Genomic DNA, 20,953 nt, shown 5'->3' with positions numbered 1-20,953 from the left:
ACCAGAGACGACTTCCTGGGCCAGGTGGATGTGCCGCTCAGTCACCTCCCGGTAAGCAGAGCCCCTGGCCCCTCTGCCAGCACCAGCTGTGGAAACCTGGGGGTGTACAGTCATTGCCACACACAGGCCAGCCACATTCTCCTAAAGCAGCTGCTCCCAGCACAGCAGGGGGCTCGGAGGAAAAGGTTCTGGAGAACCAAACCTCCCCCAGAGAGGAACAGCTGGGCATGGAAGGGATGCACCTTTTGTGGACAGGTTTGCTGCAGCAAAAGGCTGCAAGAACTGTGGCATCTATTCATCATTTGAGCTCAAAATTGAGTTCTCTGCTAGCAGGAACAGTTCTAATAGCAAGTAATTAAAAGTAATGGACACAGGGTTTGAGCCATTTTATGTCAACAGTTAGATTATGGAGGTAATGTTTGTTTGTTTCTGTTTCTTAATAAATTGAGAGATTCAGTGTAAAGCTGGCTCTGTAATTCCCTGAAGCTGCAGTTGCCTGCTTTCCTTCCAGCAGCCAGGATTCTGCATGGACCGCAAAATTAAGTGCAATTTCTATTTCCATATGTATATAAATAGAAGTAAATATATATCTGTGTACATGCAGTGATTGTTTCAACCTTGCTACAAACATTTCTGGTTTGGGTGACCAACATAGGCTGTATGTAGTGTTTTTAATGTTGTACATGTTGATCTTACCTCTGTGACCTTGCAGGGGTTTCTAGGTGTGAATGGGTGAAGTTATTGCAAGTGTTTACATCAAAATAAGGTGTCAGTTTAGCATAATTTGCTCTCCGTGTCTGAATTTGGCTTCTTGCTGTTGATGGATGTTATTGTAGGAGGAAAATGGCTTTGTAGTGACTTGCAGGGATGTTTGTTTAGATCTGTGTGTTGTGGTTGATCTGGAGTCGTAATTCTGGGGTTGTAATAGTTGCAAACTCTGATGGAATGATCAGAAACATGTTCTGATGGAAAATACCTCCTTCCATTCTGCTGGGAACTCGTGCCATCCGAACTGTGCTGTGCTGTGCTGGTGTGGGTATCTCCATTTACATATCTATATGCACAGACATGATCTAAATAATAAGAAGTTGTAAGGAAGCTGAAATTCTTGTGGAATAGGAAGTTTTCAAGATCCCAGGCTTTATGAGAGTTAGGGTTGGATGGAAATCAGTGATGTAATCTGTTCTTTATGTGGCTGGACTTGTGAGCAAGCCCTTTAATTTGCCATTTTCTCCCCTGCTCCCAGACTGAAGACCCGACCATGGAGAGGCCGTACACATTTAAGGATTTCCTCCTCAGACCAAGAAGGTGAGAGGAAGGCCCTGTGTGCCTGAGGAGGTTTCTTCCTGGCGCATTTTTTTATTTGAGTCTTGGTAAATGGAATGTACCTCCTTGTCTTCCAGCCACAAGTCTCGTGTGAAGGGTTTCCTGAGGCTGAAGATGGCTTACATGCCTAAAAACGGGGGCCAGGAGGAGGAGAACAGTGATCAAAGGGACGACTCCGAGGTAAGGCTGAACGCTCCTGGAGATTGAAGTCAAATTGTCAGAGCAGCTGTACCTTGAGGGGTAAAGGCCTGGGAGCAGTTGGTTCTCTTTGGAGCCACCAGGATAACACCCAGCCACCTTTGGGAATCCTTCTTTGATAGACAAGAGGAGGGTTGAGTTCCTTTCTCATTGAAATGAGGTGAGCACACATTGAAAGGAGGTTTTTTTTCCCTTCATTCCTAAGCATGGCTGGGATGTGGTTGATTCCAGTGACTCTGCGTCCCAACGTCAGGAGGAGCTGCCACCTCCTCCGCTGCCTCCTGGATGGGAAGAGAAGGTGGACAACTTGGGACGGACTTACTACGTCAACCACAACAACAGGACCACCCAGTGGCACCGGCCGAGCCTCATGTGAGCAGCCCAGGGCAGGGGGTGGGGGCAGAACTCCTGGGGACCTGCATCAAAAGCTGTCCCTTTTATGCTTGGAAGAATTCCCCACCCCCAGCAAATCACAGAGACACAGGGATATTCTGGGTAGTTCCAGGAAATCTACAGGAGTGGGAGGGAAGTCAGTGCCTTAAACAATGTACCTTAAGAACACGGGGAGACAGATGGGGAATTTTTCAGTTAGTAATTTAACAGGAATTAATTACTTTGTTCTACAGAGGTTGTTGAAAAGGTAAGGAAAAAAGTCAGCTCTGTTCAAAGTTTGAATGAGGTTGAACAGATTAGCTTGGAGGAGATCCTGGTTATTCCTCAGTGTGTAGGCTGCATTCCCTGGATGTGCTAAGGCCCTTCCCAACCTGGTGTTACGTGTTCTGGGACATTTGGGAAGTGCTGCCAATTTTATTTGCTTAGGATTGAGGGAGTGAATGATCTCCTGATTATGAAGCCTGACATATGCACGAATAATGATTTTTATCACCAGAAGCATTACCAAGGTTTTGAAGGCAGTGAACAAAAGTATGGGTTTAGTTTAATTCAGGTTATTTTCGTGTTCTTTCCTCCCACCCTGCAGCGATGTGGGCTCAGACTCTGACAACAACATCAGGCAGATAAACCAGGAGGCGGCTCACCGGCGGTTCCGCTCTCGGAGGCACATCAGCGAGGACCTGGAGCCAGAGCCCACGGAGAGCGGAGACATCCCCGAGGTGTGTGCCAGTCTGGCCTTTGGAAGAAGTGGAATAAATTGTATAAAGAAGGGAGTTGGACTGGCTGAACTGCCATGTGTTTCAGTTTTCTGTAGTGCCTTGATTTAGGGCAAAGAGAAGTTAGTTGGTGTTTGGTTGTTCCTCGCAGCGTGGTGATCACATGAAATGCTCGGTCTCTCTAAATCCCTAACTTAGTTTCTTCTGTTTTCTTAGCCTTGGGAAACCATCTCAGAGGAGGCAAGTGCCAGTGGAGATTCCTTAAGCTTGTCACTGCCACCCCCTCCTGCATCCCCAGTGTCCCGGACCAGTCCTCAGGAGCTGTCTGAGGAGCTGAGCAGGAGACTCCAGGTCACTCCTGACTCCAACGGGGAACAGCTCGGCTCTTTGATTGTACGTAACGTGCTGCTCTTCCCGGGAACCCCTGCTGCTGGAATGGGCTCTTATTTGGGATAACCTGAGGCATTTGGACTCATGGGGAGGGACTGCTGGTCCTGGGAAAACCTGAGCATACAGTTAGCATTGCCTTCCAAAAATGCCTCACAGTCCCACCATAGGACAAACCACCTCAAACAACAAATTTCATAATCAGATTTGGTGTTTCTTCTTTGTGTCTTGGGAAAGAGGAAAATTAAGACTGAATCTTTTTGTGTTTTTTAAGAAATACCATAAATCCCTAAGTAAATTAATTTTTGTAGTATTTGATCCTGGATTTACTTCCTAACGCTTTATTTTGGTCAATAATCCATGAATTTGTTCATGTTGACATTTCTTCTTTGTTAAAATGAATGAGCTTTTTTTTTTTGGTGTGTTATATATGAAGGGTCACTGTCAACAGAGAAATGGTATTTACCATTAGATAATGATTGTTTAAGGAGATTATGTTCCAAAGAGGTTAGTACCTGTAATTACTGAATTTACCGAAATTACTGAATAACCTGCATGTTTTTAGACACATTAACTCATAGACACCTTTCTTTTGTTTTTCTTGCAGCAAAGAGAACCTTCTTCGAGGCTGAGGTCGTGCAGCGTGACAGACGCAGTGGCTGAGCAGTCGCAGCTATCCCTGGTAAGCCAGAGCTCCCCTGGAGTTCTTCCTTTCTGCTTGGGCATCCTCTGATTCTGAGTAACACCTTTCCTTGGATCAGCTCTGTGACCCATAAAGTGATTTTACTTGCAATATATAAATCTGTCTAACAACCAAAAGGGATTGGTCCTTTGCCTGGTTGCAGTGAAAAGGAACCTTTTTGTGGTAGTCATGGTAGGACAGACCTGGATGGAATTGCAGTTCTTGACTCTGAGGGACTTAGGGAAGGAGATCCTTCAAACAGGAGAAGATACAGAGCTGGTTTGTAAACAAAGCTTCTCTCTCCCATCAGCACCAAGCACACCTTTGGTGCAGCTGACAGGAAGGGTGTGCTTTTGAGTAAAACCGGTCAGATTGCAGAAGAGTGTTTTAAAAAGTTATACTTCCAGGATTTTCCCTCCAATTTTGTATTAGGAATCTGTCACGTGTGAGTCTGCAAGTAGAAAATCTGGGCATATTCTTTACTGCAATATTATGTGTAGTACATCAGTAAGTTTGTTGCTGATGTTGATGTCGCTCCTCTGCTGGTTCTCTCTGTTTCTTGGGCAGACATTTACAGAAAGCTCTGAGGTTTCCTCTTGGGTGAATTATCTGCCTCCTTTCTCTCTGGGGGTGTGCAGTGGGCTGGGTGCCAGGGCAGGACACTCAAATGTTCGAGCCAGCAGCACTGAGAGCGCTGCTCTAAAGCATCATCTTGCCTGATCTTAACCAGATTTAATCCTTCTTGGGCCAGTGATCAGTTCTCTTCTGGCAGCTAAGCACATTCTTTCTTCCTGAATGCAGCACTTGGAGATTCTGGCTTGGTTACCAGTGATCAATGCCTTTTGCTTCTGCTGTTATCTTAAAGATTTTTTTCTATCCAATCAATCTCTCTTAATAAATGTGATTGTCTGTGATTCCTTGCTCCTAAAGATGTGGCAGTAACCCGTGACCCTCCTCAGTAAATAAGTGTATCATTCATTATCATTTAACAGCAGAGTGGTCCCTCTAGGAGAGCTCGTTCTTCAACTGTCTCAGGTGGAGAGGAGCCAACGGTAATAAAACTCTTTATCAAGCACTACCTCGAAAGAAAATGGGGGGACATTTAGGTCTTGTGCAGGGAGGATTTTTTTAATTCACATCCCATTCTTTAACCTGATCAACTGTCAGTCTGAAGCGACTTATTCCGTGGAAATCATTTCTAGCAGCCATCATAAATAGCTTCTATGAATTTGTGCCCTCCTAGATAATTTGTTTCAGGGGAAAAAAAATTTAATTTCAACTTGGTATGTTTGCTGTTTATGTCTGGGATATAAATAAGTCTTAATTTGGGCGCTGATGCATCGTTCTGTAATACTGTCTCTACTGACTGGTTGTTGAATTTTAGAACCAGTGGGGCACACTTGGAAATAGCAAATGCCTAAATGAAGTGCCTGAGTCATTCATGGTTAGTTAATTGTGCTAGATTGACCTGCAGTGCAGAGGTGCTCTTTTGGCAGAGGATCTGGTCTTGGTTAGACATTTTAGAGTATTTTTCTGTAAAAAACTGAGTTCCAACATCCCTGACCCATCGTTACTGCAGCTGTATCACAGATGTTTTACCTCATCATGCTGCAGCTCACTGATCTCCACCTTGTCTCCATTCAGCACTTGCACTCAGAGCCCCAGATCTGTGCAGGAATTGGGACTTAAGCTGGATTCATGGTCTAAATCTAAAAGTTTTATCTTCAAAGGCTCCATTCTTTTGAGTCTTTGGGCACCACATCAGTCTCAGAGTTTGTACTTAATTTCCTCATCTGTTCCCCTCTGTTTTCCATTCACTGTTGGGGCTTGTCAGTTCTCTGACCCATCCAGTATCTTCTGTCCTTTATTTCCTTGATTCTGCAGCTCGTTGTGTCAGCCCTGCCTGTCCTCAGGACACCAAACCCTGAGTGTGCAGCATTTGTGACACAGCAAAACGGTTCAGCCGCTGTCTCTAAACCCACAGGAGTTTCTGGCAACTGATTCAACCCTGTGGTAAAGAGGAAAACAGGGCTTGGGAGATCTTGACTGCAGGGTTATTTAACTCTTACTTATCCATACTGATAAAAGGAAAACAAATCCAGCTTTCTAAGCAAAACTCATTAAAACACAGAGTTCCTTTTTGTCACTGTTTGTAACCTGCGAATTAAAAAGTTGGAGGGCACATAAGCTGGGCTGTTTGCTGAACAAGATAGCTGAATCTGTGGCAGACTGATCCAAAAGATCTCTTGGGTGAAAAAATAATTTGACTCAAAGAGCTTGTGTTAAATGAAATCAGAAAGCAGATTTTTCCATGTGCTTGCTGTGATTAAGAATGGTGTAAGTTAACGAGTCGCTTTTTTAAAAGGCAACAGACTTTGAACTGTTTGTAGCTGTTATAAAATAATAATAGAAATAGTAAAATAATCTAAAATAAGAACACAGTGGTTTCTTGCCCGAGCAGCCCTCCGTGGCCTACGTGCACACCACGCCGGGGCTGCCCTCGGGCTGGGAGGAGCGCAAGGACGCCAAGGGCCGCACCTACTACGTCAACCACAACAACCGCACCACGACGTGGACACGGCCCATCATGCAGGTACCTGCAGGCACAGACACTCAAACACTCAGCCTGGGTGAGGGTGACCTCAGCTGGAACCCCATCATGCAGGTACCTGCAGGCACAGAGCAAGCACTCAGCCTGGGTGAGGGTGACCTCAGTGGGAACGGCTTCCACAACTCTGAAATTTGAGGGAAAAAGCCCAAGTGTTGTCAGGACAGCTCAGGTGAATCGTAACAAATTGCAGCGATTGAGATGGTTTTTCTTTTACCTGTGTTTGAGGCACAGACCGAGCTGGTTGCTGCAAGGGGAGGCATTTCCAGAGAGGTGCAGAGGAAACTGCCAAAAGGAGGCAAATGTGTTCTTAGGATTGAATATGAAATTGGCCTGATCCATTAATAGAACCATGAGTTATTGGCCCTTCCAACAGAATTACATGAAATACTTATCTTTAGGAAAGGATGTTTAAGGACAGCCATCCTAATGATGTTTGAAGCACCCTGCCTGTGGCTGCGCAGTGTTTGTGCCCTTTGTGACTTGTCTTTGCCCCCTCAGCTGGCCGAGGACGGCATGGTGGCACCAGGCAGCAGCAGCAGCAACCACCTGAGCGAGCCGCAGATCCGGCGGCCCCGCAGCCTCAGCTCCCCCACCGTCACCCTGTCGGCCCCGCTGGAGGTGAGGACACTCCTGGCTGCTGGCCCTGCAGCTCCTGTTTGCCTTTTAGCTGTGCTTGTCTTTCCAAAGGGTGTTTAATTTCTTTTAAGCCTCTTTCAAAGCAATCCCGAGTGCTGTGGAATGGCGTTCACTGCCACGTGCCTGAAAAATAACTGAGCTGGCTCCTCAAACAGTCAAAGCCTCTGTGTGTTTGGCTTGTGCCAGTGTGATTGAAACCATTGACTCAGCTACACATGGCTGTGCTGAGGAGAGCAAGTTCTTCAGATTTCCTCTTCACACTTGGAGTCTGAAGAGCTGTGGCTCACGTGGCCTGTAGGCTTTCTTGTAAATGAGATATATTGCATCGTGAAGCACAAAGCACTGCTTGTATTTTCCCCTGGTAAAATGAATTGTGGACACATCCAGGGGAAGATACAGTCAGGTGTAAATACTGGGGACACTGTCATTGCAGAGGGAAGGGACTGGCACAGGGTCCTTCACAGCAAAAGGCTCGGTGTAGAAGAAGCAAGACAGACCTAATTAAGTTCTGGGAAATCAGTCCCAGCGCTTAATTCTGATATTAATTACATCTGGAATGAAGAACTCTTTGCTGTGAGGCCGAGTTGGGTGTGTTTTGGTGAGCAATGTTGGTGTTTCCTGCTCCACAGGGCATGAAGGACTCTCCGGTGCGCCGGGCGGTGAAGGACACCCTCTCCAACCCGCAGTCCCCACAGCCATCCCCCTACAACTCCCCCAAGCCCCAGCACAAGGGGGCCCAGAGCTTCCTGCCCCCGGGCTGGGAGATGCGCATCGCCCCCAACGGCCGCCCCTTCTTCATCGACCACAACACCAAGACCACCACCTGGGTAAGGGCTGTCCCCGCTGCTCTGGCCCCAGGGACCCTGCTGGGAAATGCTGCTGCCTGTTTTCCTGCCTGCACACCCCTCTTAGGGTGGCACTCGCCTTGTCTTTGTTTGTAAGAGCCCTTATGGAGTGCAGGCAGCTTAAGGAGTGCTGAGGGCTGTGGGTTTTGCAGCACATCCCTGGAGATGCCACACTTAGTGGAGTCAGATCTTACATCCCCCTAACTCTTAACACTGAAAAATTCACTGTAGTGTAGGAATCCTAATAAGGCATGTTTTGGTTTATTCTCAAAAAAATAGCTGTAATGTAGGAGGATTTCCAGGTAACTCTGTGCTTGGCTGAGTTTGTAGATCTGCCTCCATCCGGTGGATTTTCAGTTCCACGTTTGTGTTCCAGGAGGATCCACGGCTGAAGTTCCCCGTGCATTTGAGATCCAAAGCATCTCTGAACCCCAACGACCTGGGCCCTCTTCCTGTAAGTGACCCCGTGCCTGTGTTGTGTCCTACACCCGCTGTCCCTGCCATTGGCACTGGGCATGGAGCAGGAATGCCCTTTGGCTTTAGGAAACAGCTGTGGGAGGAGCTGTGCTCCTGCAGTGCTCCAGGTAACCTTGGAGACACTGGAGGACCAATTACAGTTTGTTGTGTTAACTGCAGGAGGTGGGAGCTGCAGTGAAATAGATAATTAGCAACTGCTTTCACCTCAGAATTTAACTAGAGTTTCTGACTACAGAATTTAACAAGGGTTTCCCAAAAAAGATTGCAGTGAAATAATCTCTCCTCTATATTTTATGGAAGTCCAGGCTGGCCTGCATTGCCTGTCCCAGCACCAGCCATCCCTCCTCCTTTCTGCACTGCAGTCTCCTGGGAGATGAGGAAGGGGAATAGATCAAAAGGGAAGCACTGAGGATGAGCTTAGGGCATTCCTGTCCCACTCTACTGGGATCCCGGGTTACACATTTACAGTGGCTTGCAGAAGTAGGAGCAGAAACTCTCAAGCTAAGCCATGGTGGACCATCTGTTCCCTGTGATTGTTTGCCCACAGCAGGAAATGGGTGTAAATCCTGTGGCAAGAGCTTTCCACTTGCAAGCTTTAAAAAAACATTCCCTGTGTGAGATGCAGTCACCTGTCTAATTATCCAGGTCTGAGCGTGCTTTGTGGCATCTCTGGCAGTTCCAGGAGGTGGGCAATGCATTGCTTCAGGCTGTGTGACACTGGCACTCTTTTACTTATTTTTCTCTTCTGTTTGTTTTTTATTTCCCATTTCCAGCCTGGCTGGGAGGAAAGAATACACCTGGATGGAAGGACGTTTTATATAGACCATAGTAAGTAAGCACTCAGGCAACTAGAGCAAACAGAGGGAGGTACCAAGTATGGAAGTGAAAGCTTTGTGATTTTACTCTTCATTTAGGAAGCCAGGTGTTGATATGTGGAGACATTGATACCAGAGACTTAGTGCCCTCCTACGGTACTGTACATTCACTGGAAGCTTGCTTTAATTGGCTCATCAAGCTTTGTCCCTCTCTGACTTGTGAAGCATTAACATTTCCTCTCTGTGGTTTCTTTCGTTCTTGTTGATATTTTGGATTCGTCGTTGTTGTTGTTGATGATCCCATGGCTTATTTTGCACTTAATAAATTAAAATCTACACTAGGAATAGAAAATAAGATGAGAAGAGATCCCGTAGCCACAGCTCCACGTATGGGCAGTGGAGCAATTAGCACTGAGAAGTACTTTGCTCTGCTTTCAGAAGGTTTGTGGCAGTGCTGATTCTGATCTTATTTCCTATTTAGAGCATGTGAAACTGCACCAGCCCATTAATATCCTCCAGTTCTGTTAGTGGAGTTCTAGTGTAAGTGATGTTTCATTGTAGACTTGTCTTCCTAAGAGCATCTCAGAACTGCTGTGTGAGTTTTGTTGGTGTTTGGACACAAAGCAACCCACAAAGGCTGGGCTGGGTCTTCTCCTTGCTGTTTTTGATGTTTTTTTCTTTTTTTAAACTTCAAGACTCATCATGAGATATTTCTTCACAGCCACAGCCACCTCACATAACTCCCTCAGAGGAGGGTACAGAGAGGTTAAAATCTAAGCTGTTCCCCGTGTTTGACACAATCAGGTTTGTCCCTCAGTCTGAGTAACAGACTCCCAAGCTCACCTACAGAGATGACACTATTAAGTCATTATTATTAAGGTAGTACCAATTTTCCAATGGTGTAAATAGTTTAAACTAAACCTTAGAAATAATCCACTCGCCAAGCAGCAGATGAACGTCTTTTATTAGCCTTTATCTCTTCTGTAAATTGTTTTCCCCAGCAGAGGTCTGGAAATGTAACTGTGGCAAATGATTCCAAACTGCTGCCACTCAGGAGTCACAGAATAAAACTGCCCCCTTTCAAACACTTGTATAACTGCTGAGCCTCCCCATCTCTCTTGAAAAGTTTAATTTTTCAGTCACCTAAAGCTATTTGAGCATGTGTTAATCCCTAAAACAGAACGTTAAAGTGGTACATTAATTAGAAATCTCCAAAAGATTTAGAACTGTTAGAAAGCAAAATGTATTTGCAGCTGAGTTCTCTCTCTAGTGTCTTTTGATCTCAGTGGTTTTAGGTTTTTTACCTGGCAGTTTTCACAGGAGTTTTGGGAAGTTTGTGGTAACGCTGCTTGTTTCCAGCCGATGTGCCTTTGGTCCCAGCCTGATGGCCTGGTGGTGCCACTGCAGGTGGGCTGGGGGGCCTGGAGGGCACTGCCAGGGCACATTAATAGGGCAGGTGCCGACAGATTGAGCTACAGTGTTACTGGTGCAGCAGAGGGTGTTACTGGTACCAGTCTGTGTGACAGTACGCCCCTCCCTGGCTCTCTGGGCCCTTGGCTCCCCTGTCAGCCTCCCTCCCATGCAGGAGCTGCTGGTCCCTGTTCACTGCAGCCTGCACATGGTGCTGCTCTTCCTCCCAGGAACAACAACCTTCCAGTTGGAAGGGATCAGGAGGGGAAACAGCCCTTCCCCAGCCATCTCCAGCTCTCTCATCCTGTGATGTATCAGCAGGAGTGTCCTAAATCCGACCTGCAGTGCCATCAGCACTGGGAATGCGTGGCTGTGGTTGTTCTGTGTCTGGCAGGGGCTCTCAGCTTTGGGGAAATAGTGAGACCCTTGGAAAGGCAGGGAGGAGAGGGAATCCTCCAACATCTGAGAGCCTGGTTTAGGAGCAAAGACAGAGCACTGTGTTGTGGGAAGACTCAAGGGAGGTGGTAGATTTTCAAAAATGTGCTGGGAGAGGAATGAGTTTGTCTCCTGCATCCATCTGGGATAAGACAGAGAATCCTGAGCTGCAATTCCAGGTAGAGTGGTCCGTGCCACACCCTTTGTATGCTTTTACCATTTGTAAAATGAAGTCCCTGTAGGACTTTGAGAAGTAACTTAGGCAGAGATTTGTCAGTGGCATTGCACACCCTGAAGTGTGGAGAGCAAAGAGCTGACACGTCTCAGTTGTTTCTCTGATTTCCCAGGAAATTGTCACCGTGATTTGTGGCTGCCAGTGGCAAGCAGGTGTAAGAGGTGAATTGGTATCCAACCAGAGAACTCGGTTAGAAGGGAATTCCAGTGAAGGGCTTGAGGCCAGGTGGGAAGGGCTGGTCTGGACATCATTGCTCCAAGCATCTCTGGGGTCTCTGGAGCTCAGGCTGACAGCTTTCCAGCATTTCCAGCAGTGATAAATAGCCTTAATGGGTCAAGGGAAATCAAACAGTATTTTAATATTAAATTAACTAATAGAACAAATGTCTTGAAATGTGCTTGCAGTCCTTTTGAATTTTCCCCAGTTAACATTTGCTGACTGTCACCTTTCAGATCCCAGTCCCTCCCTCTTAAACCAGCTTGGGATGCTCACAATTTACAGGGCTTTTCCAGCTCTAGAAACGTGGAAAATACAACCTTAACTCCTAACCCTGAGTTCCTAACCCAGCAAACAGAGGGAGTGAGCACAGGCAGGGGGTGACTGGTGCAGGGGCACCTGGGTTGTGGGTTGGAGCGTTGTCTTATTGTTGCAACACCATCGTTCTGTTGTGATTCCGTTGTGTTCAGAATCTTGGGAGGATCAGCTGTCTGGAGGCAGGGAAGGGAGAGTTCCACCACGGTCCCGTAGAACCTTCCTGTCACCCTCCTGAGGCTCTTCAAAGCTGCAGATGGAAAGAACTGGGCTGTGTTGTGCCACTGCCAGCATCTCCTTTGGTCACAGCTGGATGATCTCTTGTACCATAACTGGACAGTTCTGTCTCTCTTAATGGTCCTGTAATCTTCTCATTAAATCAGAGCCTAGGGAAAACGTTATTCCCTCCAAATTTTAAAGTATGACATTTTGGCTGCTTTTCCAAACAGTGTGTCAGTGGACAGAGGTTTGGAGTTCCATTGCCTGTATCTGCAATCCCAGCCCATGTTCAAGTGAACATTTTCACTCCTGCAGACGTTGCCATCAGAGCAGTGCAGGTCCCCTGGGTCTGGGGTAGTTCTGCCTTTTTGAGTTGAGTGTTTGCAGCTGAACAGTGTGCTGGGGCTGGTGCAGGTGGGGGACACAGCCTTGGCTGACCCTGACAGAGCGAGCTGTGCAGAGCGGCAGGGAGAAAAATCCAACAGGAGGAATTCCCGGTGCGGCCCCGGAGAAGTCACGGGATCGTTTCTTTGTCATTTGCAGATAATAAGATTACCCAGTGGGAAGACCCCAGGCTGCAGAACCCGGCCATCACGGGCCCAGTAAGTGCTGCTGTGGGATTTTCCATGGAAAATGGGATCCACTGGAGCAGGCAGGAGCATTGCCCAGCAACCTTAGAAAAAACAAGGACAGCATTTTACTTTGATGTATCAAATTTGATGCTAAAGACTGATTGACCTTTTTATGCTGATTTAATGCCAGTTTTTGGGGGATGTTTAAATTTCTCCTGGCTGCTGTTGCCAGTGCAGGGTGGGTATAGGGGAGCCCATGGCACACACACCTGTGGGTAGCAGGGCTGTGAATGCTGTCGGATATCCAAGTGCTGAGCAGCTGGAATGACGCGTCCTCCTGCTCCTCTCCCGCCAGGCAGTTCCGTATTCCCGGGAGTTCAAGCAGAAATATGACTATTTCCGGAAGAAGTTAAAGAAACCCGTGAGTAGCTCCATGTGGGCCCAAGTAGGAACCAAAACCAGGAAGATTAATTTCTCGACAAAAATTATTTCTGAGTCTTCAAGACACACATTTTTGTAGATAAATGCAAATGCCCTTAAAGTAGAGCTTAGGAATATCAATCCTTTTCTCTGTTTTTTTTGTTTGTTTGTTACTTTTCTTGTTGTTTTCATCCAATATTTATCATAGAAATCTCCAGCACTGTACTGGAACTGGCCCAGTTCCCCCCATGCTCCCAACCTGTGGACTGAGCACTGGGAAGCAAAACCAAGGGGAACTTGAACACCGTTTGTCTGATCTGTCACTGTTACCACTGTTAGGAATTCACCCAAAGATTTATTTCTTGAGACTTACAAGTGTAATCTAATCTTCTTTGACACAGGCTGATATACCCAACAGATTTGAGATGAAACTACACAGAAATAATATTTTTGAGGAGTCCTACAGAAGAATCATGTCCGTGAAGAGACCTGATGTACTGAAAGCCAGGCTCTGGATTGAATTTGAGTCAGAAAAGGGACTTGACTATGGAGGTGTGGCCAGAGAGTGGTTTTTTCTCTTGTCCAAGGAGATGTTTAACCCTTACTATGGTCTCTTTGAATACTCAGCCACGTGAGTACCCACTAAATATTTCTGTTGCCATTTGTTACCTTGTGCATAAGAGGCATAGTTGCTTTGGGCAGAGTCAGCTCCTCCTTCCCAGGGTGTCCTGGGCAGCCCCACCACCCTGTTCCCTGCCCTCAGAGAGCCTTGGGCATCGTCCTTGCGAGCCCAGCAATCATTTCATTGCTCAGACAATATCCAGGGCAGCAAAAGTGCAGTGCCCTGCACAAACTGGGGGCTGTCCAGTGTTCAAATCCTGGGGCAATCCATTCAGTGCCAGTCTGAGAGGGAGTGGGTTTGGGTTGCAGGGCTGTGAGCGAGCCCACAGGGTTTGGTGGTGCCAGCAGCAGGCTCAGCCTCTCCAGTGGGTGGTGAACAGGCTGTAAAGGGGATGTGAGGGGCTGCAGCACGAGCGTCTGGCAAAGACCCGGACTCTGTCGGAGGGAAATGGCCTAAGCACGACTCATTTATTTACGTGTCTGAGTACCTGGTGATTTCAAGACTTGGTCCTTTAGCTGTTTTTTTTCTTTCCCCAAAAAAGGGACAACTACACACTTCAGATTAATCCTAATTCAGGTCTCTGTAACGAAGACCACCTGTCGTACTTCACGTTCATCGGCCGGGTGGCCGGGCTGGCTGTGTACCACGGGAAGCTGCTGGACGGTGAGTGCCCCCCTGCCCTGCCCTGCCCCTGGGAGAAGGGACTGGGACAGCTGGAAGCTGAGTGGGGATGCAGAATTTACACTGTCTTACTCAGCAGATGGGTTTCATATAAAGTTGTGCTCCTTCCCCCTCTTGAGTTAAACCTCCAGAACCAGCGTTGCTACGTGTGATCATCGTCCCTAGAGGAAAAACACGGGATTGGGATCAGCCATTCCCAGGCAAAGCTAGAGCCAAAGCATTCAGGGAGGTCAACTGCAGTGTATTTTGATATGTAAAAATGTTACTGAAAGAATTAATGAGAAAATGCGATTTCTGCTGAATTTGGAAATGCCACACCAAGTAAGCAGCTATTACTGACCAGATCAGTAATTCACCAGCCTGGTTTTCTGGTAGCTCCTTTGAGAGAAGAGTGGGGATTTTAAATGGGATAGAGTGGCCTGAGCATAATTGCCCAGCTTTTGGGTCTCTGTGCTATTAGTGGAATGTGGTAATTAGTGGCATAATTGTTGACATGGAAAAATTGGACTTGCTGTGCCTAAACAAAAGGGAGCTGCTGTGATGCTGTGAGCAGTTCCAGCTGCTCATAGGAAATGCCAGGTGTGCTCTCCAACAGTTCTGCCTTTATGGAAGCTGCAGATGCAGAGCAGGGCAGGTAATGCTCCCCTCTCTCTTCCAGGCTTCTTCATCAGACCTTTCTACAAGATGATGCTGGGGAAGCCGATAACTCTGAAAGACATGGAGTCAGTGGTAAGACAGACACGTTTAGCCCATGCCAACCTTTGCAGCCCCGTGGGTTTGTAGAGCTCTGATCCAACATGCCCGTTTTCAAACCCTGTTTCCTTGTGCTCTGCCCCAGGACAGCGAATACTACAACTCCCTGAAGTGGATCCTGGAAAATGACCCCACCGAGCTGGATCTCATGTTTTGCATAGATGAGGAAAACTTTGGACAGGTATGTGGAAGGTTGTTTACATCTGGTTGTTACCAGCACTGAGCAGTGTCTGGGGCTGAGGGTGATCTCAGAGGAGGGTGGCACAGTGAGGGGCTCTGTCTCAGCTGGTGCCCAAAGGGAAGCTGCCAGGTTTAAAAGGGTCACAGTTGTGGGTGCCTTTCTCCATTACAAATAAAAAGTTGCTTGGATGCTTTTTTTTTTCTTCACATCTTCCCTTTGTTTACCTCTTAGACCTGGATTCTGGCTCCAGGTGTGACTGGTGTTGGGACCACAGGGGCTTTTTTTAACAGCTGACTTCAGCATTTCAAACCATGCCCAGAAGGTCCTGTCAGTGCTCGCTGCCTTTTTCCTGGAGGTTATAACATAAGGTTATGAGTTACATGGAGAAGCAGGAGAGTACTGAAGCCACAGGATGGGGAGGTTTGGATGACACTTGTTGGTTATTGGCAATTTTCATTAGGAATTCAGCTCCAAATTATTGCCAGCCTCTCTCTGCCAGTTTTCCCTTCTGCTGACACGAGTTTGTTCTCTGACTCAGAAGTGTAAATCCATTTACTAATAATTTCCTGGTACTGCCTGTAAAATGCTGCTTGGGCAGAGTGGGTTGTGCAAGAAATGTGGCCTCAATTAACAGGGGTTTTTTTTTTTGCTCCTTTGAAATGCAGACATATCAAGTGGACCTGAAGCCCAATGGGTCTGAAATCATGGTAACGAATGAAAACAAGCGGGAATACATTGAGTAAGTATCCTTCATGGAATGTTGACCCTGCTGCAGTTCCTGTAGTTTGTACTGCCCCAGAACATCAGGGATCCTTGGAAGATTCCATGGCTGGAATTGATTTTTTTATGCCTGGGCCTGCGAGTTGTTTGTGCTGTGGGTGGCTGGCACTGAAAGCACAAGCCTTTGATGATGCAGTTTTATTTATCTCCTGCTTTATTTACAGGGGAGGTGCTGTGTCATGACAGCTGTTCTCAGAGCTTGTAGGCTTTGCTGGGAGTTGTTAATTAATCAGTGCTCTGGAACAATAAGATACCTGCTCTGTAGGTACCTCCAGGAGTTGTGTTGCACACTAAAGTGAAAATATTCCCACTGTAACTCGGTCGTAGTCACTGCTGGTTTGGGTTTGAATTTCAAAAATCCCGTCAGTCTCAGCTGATAAATTGGCAAACCCACCCAGTTTCCTGAACGTGCTGAAGTTGGAAGGGAGAAGATGAAAGCACTGGCTGAGACCTGCTGAGGAGTGTGTGTTTCTGAGGGGGTTTTCTTTCTCTCTGCAGCCTGGTCATCCAGTGGCGGTTTGTCAACAGAGTGCAGAAACAAATGAATGCCTTTCTGGAGGTGAGCTTGCTCTCACAAAGCTAAGTCCTTGTTCTGATGCAGATTTCTTACCCTGGGGTGTGTGTGTGAAGGGAGCGAGGAGCTTGGCTGGGAGTGCAGATGGAATGCTTGTGGTTTATGATTTCGCAGTTTTCCCTTGTCTAAAAATGTATCATCTTTCCTTTATGAGAGTAAGGTCATTCTCTTTCAAGCTAAAATTATTTGAGCTTGAAGTAATTTGGTCACTGATTTTTTTTTTTTACGAGGAGGTGAGAATGTTAACTTTGCTTTGCTTCCTTGTAGGGATTCACAGAACTGCTTCCCATTGACCTGATTAAAATTTTTGATGAGAACGAGCTGGAGGTGAGTCACTTTGGTGCCCAGAGCTCTCAGACAGCTCTCAGACAGATGTGCCACGCTCTGGGCTCCTCAGCCACCCCTCACTCTCCCTGAGGGGTTGTGCCTTGCTCAGAGTGGGAAATGAGATGTTTCTCCCTAATTAATAAATCCGTTTGTGACATACAAAGCACTGCCCTTAGGGAGGTGTTTGTGGCGTGCCTGTAAATGGCTCAGTGACCTGTGCCAGTCACACTGATCACACACCAAGGCTGCTGTCACACTGAGCTCGGTGCAGCAGTGACCGGGACACCCTGGGAATTCCTCCAGGGAAGCTCCAGCTCTCTGGTGTTCCCATAAATGACTGCAGGTCAGAGCCCAGAGCAGGAGTGAGACTGTGCAGTGACACAGACCCTCCCCAACACCCCGATGCTTTGCTTCCCTGCAGCTGCTGATGTGTGGCCTTGGTGATGTCGATGTCAATGACTGGAGACAACACACCATCTACAAAAACGGCTACTGCCCCAATCATCCCGTGATCCAGTGGTTCTGGAAGGTAATACTGGCTCTCCACCTCTGCTCCTAAAAATGAGGGTCACTGCCCTGGTTTGCCATCATTTTTTTTGATGAAAACTCTGAGAATGGGGTGTTGTGCCGGGAGGGAAGCAGCCTCCTCCCACTTCTCACGAGGACAGCAGGGATGGGGCCTGCTTTGTCCTGCCCCAAAACCAAGCCTGACAGTGTGTGTTTGCCAACAGGCCGTTCTGCTGATGGATGCTGAGAAGCGGATCCGGCTCCTGCAGTTTGTGACCGGGACGTCTCGAGTGCCTATGAATGGATTTGCTGAACTTTACGGTGAGCTGCTCGTGGCAGGACAGAAATCCTGCCATGACCCCCCTCAGACATTAAATACTAGTGTCTGAGTTTACTTCCTCTGCATGACACTCAAACAAGCTCAGAAAGAACGCACCACATCTCTATTGCTTTAATTGTTTGTGTAAGAGGTGAAAAATCCACAGCCGATGTCAACATTTCCTGTTAGAAACTACCTAAACATTATTTTTGTGGTGTCCAACCATTTCTATTTCATCTGGTTTTTATTTTCACCCAGGTTCAAATGGTCCTCAGCTGTTTACAATAGAGCAGTGGGGAACTCCTGACAAGCTGCCCCGAGCTCACACCTGGTAAGTCACCAAAGCAGAAGGGCCACTCTGGGGACCGTGCTCAGCTCTGGATCCTTTGCTCAACTCCGAGCCTCACACACTCTTAGCCTCACAGACTAAGAAATTGGATATTATTTTATTGTTCCCCATCCTAATAAGTGGATTTAAGTGGAACTACAGCGAGCCTGACATGCCCAGCAGCCACAGAAAGGCCATAAATTGTTGGACAAGTCCAAACAAATAGAAGGTCACAAGATGACTTCCTAGAACCCTGGTTGACAGAATTTGCAAACGTTGAAAGCATTCGGTACAAATCTGTCTTGCTCTGTGGCATTTCAGGAATGCAGCTTTTTAAAGACAAACTGCAGAATGGGAAAACTGATTTTTTAGAACATCAGTACAGGCTTGGGAATCTTTCAATTAAAAAAAAAAAAAAACCAACAACCAAAAAACAAAAACACAGAAAACCCCAACAAACAAAACACACTCCAGAGTGAACCTTCTAATTGTTAGCTTTTAGCTTTGGAAGACTTTTCTTGGGTGTTTAATCTTCTTTTTCCCCCGGAGAGAGAAGGTCTCGCCTCTAAATGCAGAGCATCTTTGCTGAGCCTCAAGAAGCCAGTCTTTTGACAACGATGACATTTTTTCCAGCAGCTAAATACAGCGAAGGGCTTTCTGTTGGCTTTTTTTTTTTTCTTCCTTTCCTGAGTGGTTTTTACCCAATTCCTGCTTCCAGGAAAGACAGCACGTGGTTAGTGGAGAGCTCAGCAGGGCAGGTGCGTGCGGGGAACGCTGTGGATGAACCACGAGCTCCGCTTTCTGCCAGGGCCCCCCGGATTGCTCGTGTCTTTAGAAGCGTGCCCGCTTTTCCCCGGGTGATGGAGTGACCCTGTCCCTTGTCCTTGCAGCTTTAACCGCCTGGACTTACCTCTGTACGAGTCCTTCGAGGACCTGCGGGAGAAGCTCCTCATGGCCGTGGAGAACGCCCAGGGCTTCGAAGGGGTGGATTAGGCCGGTGCCCCGTGGCCCTCCAAGCACGTTCTGCTGCAGCCTGGCCCTGCCCCGGGGCACCCCAGGGCCCGTGGGGAGCAGTTGGGCTGGCACCGGGCCCGGGATGGAGCCGGGATGGGACCCTCCCTCCCTCCCACCCTCCGGCAGCGCGGGGGCCGAGCCCCCGGCTGGGACCGTCCCCGGCCCCTGGGGGGGCCTCGCCCGCCCTCCCCGCAGGGGCTGCCACCGGATCACATTTCAGCAGGACTTACTCTATTTATGTCGTGCCTCTGTAGGCAAAGCCCTTAATAAATATTTTACATAATTTCTAATGACAATGAATGGAATTAATCATTTTACAGGTATGGTATTACAGCTCATGTTTACTTTTTAATTGATTTAGACATTTTCAGATTTCGTTACAATTAAATATCATATACTTGGAAAAATGAGCATTTTTCTTAATTTCATACCAGACTTGATGCCACTGTCATTTTTTTTTAAAGCACATTGAGGCTTGTGTTCCCAAACCTTTAGGAGAGTAGGAGAAAGCTGTGTTGGAAGCTGCTGTATCTCAAGAGCAACTCTCTTCATTAAGCACATCAGTGTTGTTCTGTATCCAGAAGGATGGGCTGGAAGTTGCATTTTTGTAAGTACTGGAAGAGTGTCAGGGCTGGGCAGAGCCCTGACACAGCATGTCCGTCTGCCTCGGTCCTGCCAAGCTGTACATGTGCTGCAAAGCATCGGGGCTGGCATTGGCATTAATCTGTTAGGAAAACTTGCTGAACTCTGTCATTCTCTCTGTACAGTGACTCTTTTTCCATCCTTTCCCTGCTCCTGTTTGCAGTGGGGACATTTGGAATGAACAGTGGCACTGTGGAACACAGCTCTGCTCTGGCTCCTGTTTGTGTGCACTTGCTGATGAACCTTATTAACACTGGGGTTGTTTGTTTCTAACTGCACTGACTCTAAAGGCACTTTCTGTACCACAGGGAAGGTAGACCTGGTTTGAGCATAAATGTTAATGTGGTTTGACTCCTGTCCACTGCCCATGTCCTTCCTGGTGCAGGATCTGCCCGTGGTGAATTTGGCTGCTGCTGCTGTACAAAGGAAAACCCAACCAGCTCTAGAGCTGAGCCTGCAGACAAATGTTCCTCAGCAATTGTCTTTGTGATTTCTTTTTCTACTTACTCACCAAGATTTATTTAATATCCAGTGCTATCTAATCCTTTTTGTTACCTATGACCTGTTGCATGCCTGAACTATAATGTCTGAGTTGCATCTGTTTTGTGACGGATTAAAGGTGACAGATTTGTGCTCGCCCCAGTGCAGTGACGTGGTGACAGCACTGCTGGTCAGGGCTCCAGTGACCCCGCAGCTCTGCCCAACCCCTTCCCAACAGCCAGGCGAGGTGGCACCACGTGCCAAAACAAAATCCCCCCTCCCTGCCAACACCTTTCCAGTGCCCACCGCCGAGCCTGCAGCCAGGAGCACTCCAGCTGGGAAGGATCCGCGTGCTGCCAGCGGTGCCACGTGCCTGAGGAAGGTTAGGGTAGCACTTGCACACAGGGTAAGGTTGGTTCTCTGTTGAATACAATTCCTGACATTGCTTTCTCTCCTTTTCCGTTCGAGGAGTGAGCTGGAGGACGAGACAGTGGTGGCACCCACGTAGACAGAAACGCTGTGCTGAGGCTTGCCTGTGAGGAGAGAGTAGGAAAATGCAGGTATTCCCACTGACGTGGATGGATGTTAAGCACAGCTGGTTTCCCTTGGGGAAAGGGATTTGTTTTGTCTGCCCCTGAAGGCTTTCTGGTGAGGTCCAGTGCCATCCAGCAGAACTTGGGAGCTGCTGGGGCTGTTGTGGCTGTGGAGCTGCAGTGCCACGTCAGGCACAGATGAAAGCAGGCACCAGCTGAGGAAGGCTGTGTTTAACAATCTGCTGTTCCTCCTGGTGTGCTTGTGCTTCGTCCATCCCCTCACCCTCTACAACAGGTTCACTAA

At 47.5% G+C, this 20,953-nt stretch overlaps 1 protein-coding gene across 7 annotated transcripts in view; it reads left to right on the top strand.

Moving 5' to 3' along the window:
* NEDD4L (NEDD4 like E3 ubiquitin protein ligase) overlaps positions 1-20,283 on the top strand; it is a 64,596-nt gene extending 44,313 nt beyond the window's left edge. The window contains exons 6-32 of one of the 7 annotated variants that reach the window (XM_050329984.1): positions 1-51; positions 1,247-1,308; positions 1,404-1,506; positions 1,730-1,896; positions 2,504-2,636; positions 2,850-3,026; positions 3,628-3,702; positions 4,695-4,754; positions 6,164-6,367; positions 6,812-6,931; positions 7,579-7,776; positions 8,171-8,248; positions 9,045-9,099; positions 9,186-9,242; positions 12,460-12,518; positions 12,844-12,909; positions 13,310-13,539; positions 14,072-14,193; positions 14,870-14,940; positions 15,050-15,145; positions 15,811-15,884; positions 16,424-16,484; positions 16,767-16,826; positions 17,248-17,355; positions 17,558-17,654; positions 17,911-17,983; positions 18,871-20,283. In XM_050329984.1, coding sequence (XP_050185941.1) covers positions 1-51; positions 1,247-1,308; positions 1,404-1,506; positions 1,730-1,896; positions 2,504-2,636; positions 2,850-3,026; positions 3,628-3,702; positions 4,695-4,754; positions 6,164-6,367; positions 6,812-6,931; positions 7,579-7,776; positions 8,171-8,248; positions 9,045-9,099; positions 9,186-9,242; positions 12,460-12,518; positions 12,844-12,909; positions 13,310-13,539; positions 14,072-14,193; positions 14,870-14,940; positions 15,050-15,145; positions 15,811-15,884; positions 16,424-16,484; positions 16,767-16,826; positions 17,248-17,355; positions 17,558-17,654; positions 17,911-17,983; positions 18,871-18,973 — 2,760 coding nt within the window. In that variant the 3' untranslated portion in view covers positions 18,974-20,283. The remainder of the gene's footprint in view (positions 52-1,246; positions 1,309-1,403; positions 1,507-1,729; positions 1,897-2,503; positions 2,637-2,849; positions 3,027-3,627; positions 3,703-4,694; positions 4,755-6,163; positions 6,368-6,811; positions 6,932-7,578; positions 7,777-8,170; positions 8,249-9,044; positions 9,100-9,185; positions 9,243-12,459; positions 12,519-12,843; positions 12,910-13,309; positions 13,540-14,071; positions 14,194-14,869; positions 14,941-15,049; positions 15,146-15,810; positions 15,885-16,423; positions 16,485-16,766; positions 16,827-17,247; positions 17,356-17,557; positions 17,655-17,910; positions 17,984-18,870) is intronic. The other 6 variants (XM_050329987.1, XM_050329986.1, XM_050329985.1 and 3 more) reach the window with 6 other exon arrangements.
* The last annotated feature ends 670 nt before the right edge of the window (positions 20,284-20,953 follow it).

The sequence above is a fragment of the Myiozetetes cayanensis genome, unplaced genomic scaffold (genome assembly GCF_022539395.1).
Source record: "Myiozetetes cayanensis isolate MyiCay16 unplaced genomic scaffold, myiCay2020 scf4, whole genome shotgun sequence".
Taxonomy (NCBI): domain Eukaryota; kingdom Metazoa; phylum Chordata; class Aves; order Passeriformes; family Tyrannidae; genus Myiozetetes; species Myiozetetes cayanensis.
The sequence above is the reverse complement of the archived record's forward strand: the minus strand, read 5'-3'. Positions and strand labels throughout refer to the sequence as shown.